The 13,344-nt window shown below is 35.3% G+C and overlaps 1 protein-coding gene across 2 annotated transcripts in view; it reads right to left on the bottom strand.

Moving 5' to 3' along the window:
- The window catches only part of TTC7B (tetratricopeptide repeat domain 7B), a 117,706-nt gene that overhangs the window by 32,667 nt on the left and 71,695 nt on the right, over positions 1–13,344 (bottom strand). For both annotated transcript variants that reach the window (XM_064714576.1, XM_064714577.1), the window contains 2 exons: positions 11,581–11,697; positions 7,334–7,431 (listed from right to left, as the gene is read on the bottom strand). In XM_064714576.1, coding sequence (XP_064570646.1) covers positions 7,334–7,431; positions 11,581–11,697 — 215 coding nt within the window. The remainder of the gene's footprint in view (positions 1–7,333; positions 7,432–11,580; positions 11,698–13,344) is intronic.

Here is a 13,344-nt window from a genome sequence, read left to right as displayed (position 1 = left end):
ACTCAAGAAAAAAATTCCCTCCATATAACACAAGCAGCAAATATTTATTTTGAAATAGAGATCATGAGGCCTGGAAAATTAATATATCACCAAAATAGATCCTGGCTACTCACTTTCATTTGTTTAGCCTTGTTCTGAGGCTTGTTTATACTAAAAATGCCAAGTGTGAAACAGGACTGTCTTTGCAAGACCTAGAATTCAGTAGTTAAATGGATTAACATCTGGAATCACAATCACATTGCAAAGTGTGACAGAAGGTCTTAACCATGACAAAATATTCCTAAACCAAAAAGGTATAACCTCCCACTCAAGTTTCCTATAATGGCACTTGTCCAGAATCTAGTTTCTTCTCATCATGCTTACATCCTATCTGCAACAACCATGCTGCAGATTCAATGTTTCAACTCAATGTCAAATAGAAAACCTACCAAGAGCCTTGAACAAAAACAATTTACCCAAGACATTAAGTCATGTCACAAAAACCTTTCTTTTCCAAGTCATACCTACAGTCAAACTTTTGTGAATAAAGTATCTAATTTATTCTCTTCAGGCTTTTATGAAAAGTCCACATGAACTCACCCATTAAATACCATTTACAAATACCACACACCCTATGGAAATGAGCATGTCATGACTTCTTCAGTTCTTTCCTTGGTCATTTCCACATAAATTCTTCACAATGCAGTGTAATGGACATAAACTAATATGTGGACTCTATCAGGACCATGGCATGACAGCTTTGAGAAAAACAAAATCACTCTACTATGTACATCAATTTCCCTTCTGAAAATTAGTAATAGAATGGACTGTCATCCTTCATGGAACATGTTCATATCAACTCACAAAACCACTGTGGCAGGGTTTCTTTTTATGCCATAAAAGAGAATGAAAAAATAAAATGAATAAAAGAAAAAAACTCAATAGTATTACATTCATCCCATTGTAAACATTTCAATATTTACATGAAGAAAAAATGCTTTAACTGCAATGCTCATGCAGGAGAAAAGATGAAAACCCCCATGACTCAACTTTGCATGCACACAAAGAGCTGGAAGTAAGAACATTAGTAGTGTGACACACAGAGAGCTGTAAGAAAAGCAATTACATAATACAAAGAGGCAGCACCTTCTGCAGGACTAATACATCCCTGAAGTGATGCATTTGATAAGACAGACTGGCAGATTTAGCCAAAATTCACAATTTTTTTAAATCTAAAATTCATTATGAGTCTGAGATACCTTTCACAATCACAAATTACAAGGCTATCTTATCTTCTACTACAAAGTTGTGCATGGAGATGACAGTAGTCAAGTAAGGACAGCATCATTCACAAAGCATCCTCTCAGCTCTTTGAAAAAGATTTTCTGTGCTTAGTCATTGTCAAACATGTTGGCTTATGTATCATCTTACTTTTCTCTCCTTCACCAAATTGATCCCCTGTACTACCCAAAAAAATTTATGCAAAGGTAAAGTAATCAATGAAAAATATAAGTGAATGCTATGAACACAGCTTTATAAGGTAACCGGTTAGAGAAAAAGAATATTAATTCATATCCTGATTAAAACAGCAGTTATTTTTATTGATCTATATTCTTCATTCTTTCTTATTTAGTCTGCTTTAATAATTTCATAATTTCAAAGTGTACTCTTCATTTATTTTACAAGCAAAACTTGTACCACAAAAGAAAGTAGTACCTTATTATGAGTCATAACAGTAGTTGCAGTATTGTGTTCTGGATCTGCAGTGCTATAATACAATGTACTGCCAGTTGGCCATTGTGTTACACAAGACCTGCCTAATATATCTTTATTTGCAGTCCTCTAGAAATGAATACTGCCTCTTTAATTATTAAATGCAAGCGTTAGTTGAGTGCATTCAGGTCTCGTATGATTACAGCCCTTAGGGTGACTGAATGGGCAAAGAGCTCCAGCCTTGCTTTACACACTGATGGACAAAACATGTATGGCTTGTGCTACAGGAAAAGGTGATTTTAGTCCCTCAGAAATTAATAGCACTGCACAGTCAATACTACTTACAAACTGAAAAAAGGGAGTAAACCCCATGAAAGTAAGCATCTGATGGATTGCCTTTGGATAGATCAAACCACAAATTACAATCCAAAGTAAGAAGCAAAAAAAAAAGATATATAAGGCAGAAATTGTAAGAAAGTAAAAGGATTTCTGATAACCTTCAAACTGTAAATCAGGTTGACAGGATTTCAAAAGATAAAAAATACTAAATAAGATGCTACAACTCTAAAATCATGTTCCTGTTCAACAGAAATTGGAAGTCAAGTCAATAATACAAAATGCCCTTGGCTTTTTTCACTAGAAAAAAAAATTTGAATTGAGCAAGATATCGAAGATGGGATTTTCAGCCCCTAAAATTATATTAACATACTCTAGGCATCTAGGGAAACTGCTCCTTTCTCAGAGAGCTTTAACTTTCATTAATTATTGACACTGTACAAAGGACTCCAATATCTTTTTTCTTCTTTTTCATGGTTCTGCTCCTTCTCATACATATGGTAGAAGCTCCTTTCCCTGAGGATACAGGAGCTTGGAAATGGAAAACTTGGGCTTCACATAATGAAATCTGTGCTTTGGCTTCTTCATTCTTTCAGTTTGCCTTCATTCTTGAGTAGGTTCTTACTAACTTAGAGCTTTGCAAAGAACAAGAACAAGCAGTTTAATGTTAACTGGGATGTACTGTTTATAGTATAGGTCTGAAGAAGTTCAACTCAATGACACCCAAATGTGTAATAGCAGCCAATCAGTTATTCAAATGCTTCAAGGAAGTCAGACTCAAACTTCTGTAGGACACAGATTTCCTGGCACCTCCAGTTCCAGGCTTACATATGAGCTAGTGTTTTCAAAACCCTGGTCTCATGTCAGCTACTTAACAAGTGAATTTTGCTAATATGCAAAGATTTATTTGCCACAATTTGCTTGGAATTAATATATTTGACATGAAACTGGTCTCAAGACTAGGTGTCAAAATTAATTTAAGATCACATTATAGTAAATTCAGTGACAAAAAAGTGCTATTTATAAAGGTATGAGTGAAGGACAATTTAAGAGAAATTAAATGGAGTTAAAAGGTAATGGCTGAAAAACTATGTTGATTTTATCCTGTCACCTGAACTACTCTGGCAGCATTAGTGCACACTTTGTATTTAAATACCATGGAGACTGATCTTACAGCTGGTTTAAAGGCTCTTTAACAGAAAGCCTTTAACAGAAAGGCTCTTGACTTGAAACAGCAGAATGCTGATTTTCACTGCTCTAATGCCTCCTCCAAATCATTCCAATGTGCCCTACCTGCATCATGATACACTCAGATATTTAGGTGATGGTTTCCTTCACGTGAATTCTCAGGGAATGTTTTGGTTGTAATTAGTTCAAGGCTTTCTGAAATTAAGTTATTAAAAACTGTCCAGATAATAGGAGATTCTGTAGCAGGGACTGTCTTTTTAGGCAAAAGACGTCAGCACTGGAAATAATTTACATCTGTAAATGCTACAAAGCAGCTTTGACCAATAATCTCTTTCACTGAACACCTATAATTCTCTGTAACATTCATGAGAACATGAATATGTCTGTAGCTTTACATCTTTTGGGATGAATAAAACAGTTTCCTCTGATGAAACTTAAAACCCATGCAGTATTTAATGAAAAGCAGCTGAAAGGCCAGATTTCCCTGACACTGTTAAAACATAATCTATTCAACCACGGTTTATCAGCTGTGAAGATTATCAGAATAATACAGCACAAACATGCTCATCAGGAATAGAAAGCAAATTTACAGTGAGGAGGTGAACAGGGCTCAGGAACTTGGTCACAGTATGGAGAGGCTGCATGGGGCCAGACAAAGGTGTCTGGTTTAGGATGAGGATGAGGAAGATGAGAAGATACAAACAGTTGGAGAGGAGACTCTGTTCTTGAGAGAGAAGATGAGGAAGTATCAGAGGCTAAAAAGCGAAACAAAGAGAATGGTAAGGGGGTGTGGAGGGGGACAGGAAAGAAAAAAGATCCAACAGGGTTTAACGGACTCGTGGATGCCAAGACCGCAAAGCATTTGTTTCACTGCTGGGTAAGATCAAAATGGCTCCTACATAAAATAAACATCACTTCTGAAAGCAGCAACAACAAAAATGAACCTTTACTTATATGTACTCTCCTTTCATACTAAATTAGTTTTAAAAAGCAAATAAAATATTTTTTCCTTATGTTCCAATGCATAAATTTAAAAAAATATATTTATGGGGGAAAAAAGGCCAAAATCTAAAACTCACATAATATTGTTTCTTCCTATGATAAACTAGGTGGACTGCAACCAAACTGAACACAAAGGATTTAAAAAGATTGATTGCAATTTGTTTTAAGCAAATAGCCAATCAGTCTGCAGAGATTTACATATTTTTGTCTGTCTTTGAATATGAAATGTGTCTGTGTCCCTGTGAGATTGATTGATTCATCAAAGCTCCTTTTTTTCCCCCCTCTACATTTATTTCCTTCATTGATACATACAAATATAACTGCATGCCACTCATGGCAAGCCAACTGAAACTGACAAGCTTAAAGCAAATTTGACATAGTTATTGATCAGGACATTAGCTCTGTAAGAAATCCACAATACACTCTTTTGATATTTTAAAGGCTACACAAATTTAAACTTGAATCACTTAATCACTACAGGATTGGTAAGTGCTCCAAATAAAGCAAGTTTTCAATCCTTTTTCTTTAAAGGCCAGCTTCTGCTTCATTGATAAATTTAAAAAGAAGAAGAATTTACCCCCATTGCACCTGGATTTTTTTTTTTTTAAGGATTTTACATGAACTTCAAATTTTAATTTTAGCTCTCATTTCTTGATACTTAGAAGACTGAATTCTTCTCCTCAGGCAAAGGAGATCATCATCATCATCATAGATGGCAAGCAAAGTTATGAAGGGGAAAATTTCCAAATGTTTACATGTATCCAGACATACAAATGTATTCACAAAGTAGCATTACATGAGGAGGGGATCAAATATTTCCATCCTGAGAGGATTCAAAGCCAGAACTTTTTTTGCATTTTAACATTTGTTTAATTATTTGCCAAATTCCTTCTGCATTTCTAAACACTGTGGATGCACAGATTTTGCAGGTGAGCCCTTTCAGCCCTACAAAGGTCTAATATCTTGACCATCCATTGTTTCTATCATTTATCTGTTGTGAATAATATTTTATTGACAGTCTGCTTAAGCCTTCTCAAACACTATGACAAGCTTGACTGTTTTTATTCTTGTAGTACCATAATACTTTAACTTCTGCAAAAGGTTTATATAACATTCTGATGAAGAATTCTGGACAAATACTGGATGTAAAGCTTTTTTATATATATAATTACATAGATTCATTAGATAACAAAGTTCTAGTCCTTGCCAGAAATTGAGGACTGGTAGTGCAACAAGGTTTCTTTGGCTAAAATTAACAATTAACAAGCCCCACCAACAACCAAAATCAACTCTAACTCTCCTTAAAAAACACCCTAAAACATACGGGACATCTACCCACTGATCCTCCACAACTACCTTTTATAATATAAATAATCAAAACCAGATCCCATATTTTTAATTTTTCACCTTGTTCTCCTTGACAATAAAGTTCTAACAATAAAGCTGAGATTCAGAAAAAAATCAATTTGGACCTGCTAGAAAAATCAGAATGTATACAGAGATCCTATTTGGATCAGGATATTGGCTGCAGGATTTGCATTTGGGGCGAACTTCTTGAAAAGTTCACTGTTTTGAATGAGGGTTCATCTTTACTTAAAAGCATTGAGGACTATGCAATCTTTAAAGTGCATCAATTTACTGTGCTCTCAAGTATGGCAGGCATACAATGGGACACCCTGAAGGTATAAATCAAGAGCTATATGTCCTCACTGGAAAAGAAACAAACAAAAACCATCACTAACCACAAAAAACCTTTCACAACACCCATCTCCAACAAGCACTTTTTTGAAGGCATAAAACCATATCTATAGTTATGTCTATCTATATATATGAAACCCATAAAACATAGTTATGCTCTTAAAAATGAAACAGTCAGCGAGACTGGAATATAGAATGATCACCACAGCATGATACAATGTTATCTTACCCCTTTTAATTATACAAATACAAGAAGACAGAGGATTCCATGTTCATTACTCCATATCATATTGCTGGTCTTGAAATCAAGTGACCTTATCTTTGCAATCAAAACTGCTTGCACTATAGCAAGCAAAGAACACTACCTTATATTCAAATTGAACATTCAATCAAATTTTAATTTTCAGAAGTTAAATAACTAAATTGGATTTTTCTCTACTGCACTATTGTGATATTAGACATACAGTACACATTTCAATGTGTCTTAATTTATGGGTCAAGCGTACTCAAATTCATAGGTTGGCACACTTTCCCAGAAGGCGTTTGTGTTAAATAGTGATTGAGCAGAAATATCCCCCTGGAAGGTCCCATGGAAAGCATTCTTGTTGTTTTAAAACCCAGAAAAAAGAAAATTCAATATTTAGAACACAAGTAAGATATGGCAAAAGTTTTGAAATTAGCAGCATCATGATAATTCCTTCTGCAATCTCCTCAGAATGCATGGCTCGTGTACTTTTTGATTGCCTAATTTCTAAGGAATATTTGTTTGCACTGGGATAACTGAATATATTAATACAGGCAAATTATATATTGTCAGTATTTACTGACATGTAACAATATTAGTTTTTATGTGGCATATCTGTGCACCACAATTTTTTATATGTATGCAAAAATACCACAGTACGTTTGATTTATGACAAATACATTTTGCTTATAATGTCAAAGTAAGTCCACAGTAAGCCTAGCCACCCATGTAATTATATTTTAACATATATTTGGGATTTTAATTAATAAAAACAATGTTTTTTATTCTTTTGAGATTCAAAGTTCTTTGAATTTTTTTTAAATTTATCTTTTAAGCAAAAATGTGCAAATATCGAATGAACAAAAATCACAGGACTTTGGCAAGTAGGCTAGTTCAGCATACGAATTTTTAGCCCTTGCATAAGGAAATAGTACTAAACTCAGCAAGATCCATAACATAGATATTTTAATTTACAGAGAACATGGTCAGCAAGTACTTTATAAATTAAAAACAAGAAAAAGAAATCTTATATCACACAATGTCTACTTTCACTTATATGACAATAATGAAAATATAACTTCATTTTGCAAAAACAAAAAAAAAATAACTGATGGAAAATCTAGCTATGGGCAGATCACTTAACCTATTTTACTGTTCATATGCATTTCTTACCTGTATCAGGATCACTGAAATCTGGGAATGTAATTGTATTGAGCTGTCGTCTGTCAGCAATAGCTCTGTCTAACAAGCTGCTCCCACGTCCAGAATCACTGCAATGAAGTACAGAAATTGTAAGCTATCAAAATACAAAATTATATACAGATATACAAGTTGCATGCTGCCCTACTCCCACAAAGATTCTTGCTATAAAAGTTACTGCTATGACCAAATTTAGTACCAAGCACCACTAACCACTCACAGAGCGTTAAGCCAGTTGCACTAAAACAGAATTAAGCTGAGCAAAATTAAATCTTTATTTACTTCAGCAATTCTGTTTTCATAATTAATACAACCAAAAAGGGAATAGTGGCTTTTAATTTAATTCACAACTAACACCTGTACAGAAAGAATCCATTGTGCCTTGAATATGATATGGGGTACAGGTTTCACAGAAAGCTGAGAAGGCAGATATAAGTTTGAAAATCCACAGTTTCTCTGGAATGAATAGAAAGGCTAAAGCCAGGACATCCAATTTTAGGTAAAGATGTTATAAAGGGCTGGTTTAGTTTTGTGTTTTCAGTTTGTTTTTTATTTATATATTCACATATCCATATTAACTGCCTAATGTTCAACTTGACTCTAACAGCATAGCAGAACCATTTTGAACACTTCTAACATCTCAGGAGCAAAGCAGTAGCTGTGATTTTTACTGACTGCACCTGTGGGCAAATGTACTGCACTTCTACTTTAACAGTAAATCAGTATGTGCCCCTCAGGCTCCTTGTAGATATGCCTCCTGGAAAACTAACTGCTCCTAGAATTACTATTAAAAATTCAGCACAAGAACTGGGACTGAAGAACTAAGTGTTTTTCCTCCTTCAGATGAGGCAAGCATTGAGACACATTGTCAGTAAAGTGTAAGGAAGCACATATGGGCATTCCTTCTTTAACATTCTATGGTTAATACAGTAATTTCATTTTTAGGATTGCTAAGTCTAGTACTATTCATTATCAATAAATATTTTCTTTAAAACCTCATTAAAAAAAACAAACCACCCACAAACTTAAAAGTAATTAAGCTTTAAAGCTTAATTACTAACTGCTAACCAACTTAATTACTAACTGCTAACCCAACTTAGCAGAGTGCAATCTTTTGTCTGATTCTTCTGAAGAAAAAGAACTGTACGAAATTCCTAGTTTAAAGTAAAGCATGAGAAACTTCAATCTAAACTGCAAGCCTGGAATTCAAAACATCTCTCCATTTGCCTTAATTTTACAACTGCATCCTTCTGAATTTGGATTGAATTAATGGCAAGAAGTCTCCCAACAGTTCTTAATAGTTGCAAAAGTCAGTGAAACATCATTCCCTCCCTCTTTTTAGAGCTGTTATAAAACGGTAGACTTAAAATTTTGCATTAGCATGACATTATTGCATTATTTCCTTACAAAATGACATCATTGTAGAAATCCAAGGAAACAGAGGGGAACTTTCTGGGCCATACACTATCAGCTATAGCTGTTACATCACTTGGTGTAAATTTTCAGTGGTAATCACTTCCTCAATCCACATGCAACCCCATGCCAAATGTTGCTGACAAGTAGAGTCAGACCTACAGTCAATATCTTCTAAGCACAGCACTGGCACTGCAGTGTGGTTTGTTCCTTTTTCAAATGCAAACCATGAAGTGGAAAAAAATGCAACTATTTTCTAATGCATTTTAAGCAGTAGACTAAAGGCAAACCCTTAAATCTTCCAAGCCTTGCACCACAAAATAATTTTAAAATTCATATTAACCATCTTATGAGAAAAAAGTTTGTATTTCAATTAAAGACAAAAGTTCTACATTGACTGAATAAAGGTAATTCACAGTATTGCATTTGGCCCTTTTTAAGGTATGTCTAGGTATTTGTGATTTATTTTTATTATTAAAATATTATTGGGGACTCTAAACTCATATTCCCACTAAATCTGATTCACTGCAGAAGAAATATTTAATATAAACCACAGCTTATCAATAAAGTAAATTCTTATCTTATTGGGAAAAAGACACAGCAAATTAATCTTCAGTCTAAATCATAATAGAAAAAGATATTTCAAGTAAGCATAAAAGATACTTATATCTTTGAAGAACAACATTATAAAAAGGTTTAAAATTATTAAAAGACCTTTTATTACTAGCTTAAAGAATTTTTTTTTAAAAGGATTCCATTATTCCCAGTGGAGACATAATTTTCAAATGGCGCTTTGCAACAAAATTAAGTCAGTGTTAAAACAACAAAGGTTGAAAAATTAACATTTTCACAACATCATTCTTCTGTACAAGAGGAGTGCAGCTGGGTGAAAAGATTTTCCAATTGACATTTCAGGTCTCAGTGATAATTGTTACTCCTGGATAAGAGCTGGATGGATGTGGATCACTGTGATAAAATCTGTAGGTACTCAGTCCTTCCATTTCCCACAGACCAGCCAAAGGAAGACTCCAACTTGGTATCCTCATTCACTGCTTGGTGTAACTCTGAATGTGTGATTTGGGAAATCTGGCTCCTTCTATCATGACACTTATCCACAGTTCCTGTTCATTCCATTCTGAATTTGATTTTAATGCACTACCATAACTTCAAGAAAAGACTTAAATGTCAAGACAAAAAAAAATCAGTATGAAAAAAAAAAATCACATGAAAAGTAATCCTCACTAATTTTTCCACTTAGATCTTCTTGAAGGAGAATGGTGCCAAGGAGAGTTATCAAGCACTTCTGTTTGAAGCTGACACAGCCAAGAGTAAGTTTTCACAGTCCCTGCTGATGTCTGAAGGAGGTATTACTTAAAGTGTGTTTAACATGGCACAGTAGCTCTTAGCACAAGAACAACAAGGCAGTAATGACAAGTTATGATTAGAGCCCTGATATGTGTAAAGGATATAACAGCAGAGATGGAAGGTGAAAAGTTGTGTTGGAGTACATGCAAAGCCAGTCTGAAATTAGGCTTGCACAGAAACTGTAGCTATTCTGCAAAGTGCAGCATTCTGATACTAAACTCTTAACCCTGCCTGCCCACACACACAACCAGCTAACTAAAATAAAGCACCACCCACTAGGTTAGAAGAGAAATTTTCTCCCTGGCCCCTACTCCACATTCAGTCATTTTGAATTGAAAAGATTCAGCTCAAACCTTTCTGGTTGCTGACATTTGCTTTTTGTAACCTGAGTGATGCTCCCTGCTCTACAATGCAGTGTCAGGGTCTCTCAATATGCTGTGATTGACTCAGGTGCCCTCCCAGACTTTTCCTGCCACACCCTCCAATATTTGCTGCTCTGAATGCTCACTAGCTCCCTAAGCAAAGAAGCAGTTTGCCCTCATCTGCCATTAGGCCAACTCTCTCAGTCTTCTTAAAGAGATGCGTGTGTTTACGTGACTGGACTCAAAGTGCAGCAAAAACTGAACGTCCATCATACTGCTACACAGGTATCTGATGCCACCTGGTACAAAGCTCTTCTGTACCATCTCTTCTGTAGAGGCTGTCAACCCTTCAAATCAGAGAGCAGGAAATTCTGCTTGTCTCCTTCTCCAGGTAGTTGATAAACATACTGAATAATACCAGCATGGATTTCTGCTAAGTGGCCTTCTCATTTGTTTCACAGCTTATCTAAATAGATATGGCAAAGGACTTTCACAAAAGCATTTTGGAAGCCCAAACAGGACTATAACAACTTATGTTTATATATTTGTTAATGCCTTCAAAGAACCTAAATAGGTTCATAAGCAAGACCTCCCTTGAAAAAAACAGCCATGGTGACGATGCAAGCACATCATTTCTATCCATGTGACCACTGATGCTTCCATGGTTCTAATTAATGTCTTGTCTTCTTACATATTATTCAGTGAAAACCCTTTAACTAAATTCCTACTACAGCAATCTCTGCACTAGCCAATATAAAAGACTACAACCCTGATCAGGAAACAAAACAAGACCATGCCAGTACACTGAGAACTGGGTAACTCATTCAAGTTACCCAATCTGTATAACCAGTCTTTATCATTGCAGAATTTAGTAGCTTTGGCATTTACCTCATAGAACCCTGGGTAGATTCACATGACCATCAACTGGTGTCTTTGAACCTCAGTCTCTAGATTTCCAGAGAATTTGTTTGTTTATATGAAATACCAAAACAAGTAAATGCAAGACTTCTGACACCTAATATTGCCCTGCAAAGCTACTAAGCAAGGTAGTGAGCAGCCCAGCACTCTCCAGCATCTTACCTTGGGTTAGTTAGATTGTAACAGGATTTCCAAATCTGGAGCATGTGTTTACAGGTAAGGAGTGCTTCATCTGGGCCTCTGCATAGGGATTCCAATTTGACTTTTGTAAACAGCAATCTAGTGAAAAGGAGAAAGAAGTGAAAAGTGATTCCTATCCAAGAAAAAATATTTTTAAAGACAGCATCACACCAAACTGGAGAAAACTAAATTTCAAATACAGTAATAATTAAAGCTTAATGAAGTAATTGCAATAAATATCTAATGCCATCAAAGTAACAGTGCTTTTTACAAGATGCCTTTTTCAACTGGACAGAACCAATAGGTGACACGATTTTTATTTTAATTTTAAAAAAGTTATAAGACAATACTGAAATTAACAGTACCACAGGATTCCACAGGATGTATCAAGTTGCAGGCTCTCCACCAAGATTAACCTAGATAGCTTTCCCAGTTATTTAAAGAATATATATACAATGTGACAATAAAGGAGCTAGTCCATTAGTAGGCACATTTATAGGAGGCACAGCACCTAGGAACAGATAATACTAGAAAAATACTAATTTAAAGGCAATTTTCAGCAAAATCACAGATTAAAGAGCACAGAGCATATATAGGAGGAGAGCATGCATATAAAACTGTTAGCCTACTTTCTGTTTTAAAACCCAGGTGTACTTTGGCATTTTATTCTACTGCAACCTTAATCATACTAAGTGAAAAATTTATATGATTGCTCATATGGTTTGCGTGGGAAGACTGAGAAGGGTGTAGAGGGGGGGATGTGTGAAAGCTCAGAAGTTTCTTATCCCAAATACAAACTTGGAGGCTGCTAATAGTAACTGAGAAGTGCAGAGAGTTTTCTCAAGAATAAGAAATGACATCAAGTTATAGTAGTTAAATCTTCAGCATTGCACTGAACATCATTGGCAGAAACTACCCAGCATGAAAATCCAAAAGTGAATCACACAACCTTAGGTGTACAACGTGTGCACTGTGGGACTGAGGAGGAAACCAAAGGCAATTTGCTGTGTTAGTCAAGAAAATGAGCACCTGCCAGGTACATAAGGTCGTAAGAAGTCTCCCTTGATATCTTGTAAGAATGTAGAGCAGTATAATCACTCTGTAATGCAGAGCAGTCATACTAGCTTAGCTTTCTTCCTGTCAGTAAATTGGATTTGAGTATAAAGGGAATTATATGGATAATTTAAAGTTGCATTTCATTTGGCAGAAATGTCCTCTCTAGATACTCATTTAACAGTGACTGTGTCACTGAAAGAAAATCATGTCCATGTCTGTCTGTCATTTTACTGAAAAGAGAAGGAAATATGACACACAACATCCTCCTTCCTGCACACTCCCCTCATCTACTCTACCCTTAACACATGCACATGCAAGCCTCATCCAAAGACCAAGACCTAGGCATCAAAACCTGAAACCAAAATCACAGGAATATGTCTCATACAACTCTTTTCCTTCTTCTCCGTAAGATGGTACATTTGACAGTTTGAAGAGCCTAGAGAAGCTCAATTTCTTAAAATTTGTGATCATAAAGCATTTTACAAAAGTTATGGAACATAATCAATTCAGAAGCACTGAATTTGCAAGTCATTCTAGAGTCAATAATCATAAGATATACTGTATTATGTACAGTGTACCGATAGACTGGATTTCCATTAACAGTATTCAGGCATTTAAGAATTTTAGGAATTTTGTAGCAGAGGGAAGGCACAGGGTCAGCAAAATGTTAAGATTCAACAAGCAAAATTT

Source organism: Zonotrichia leucophrys, chromosome 5 (assembly GCF_028769735.1).
Source record: "Zonotrichia leucophrys gambelii isolate GWCS_2022_RI chromosome 5, RI_Zleu_2.0, whole genome shotgun sequence".
Lineage (NCBI taxonomy): Eukaryota > Metazoa > Chordata > Aves > Passeriformes > Passerellidae > Zonotrichia > Zonotrichia leucophrys.
This window is presented reverse-complemented; position numbering and strand designations above follow the sequence as displayed.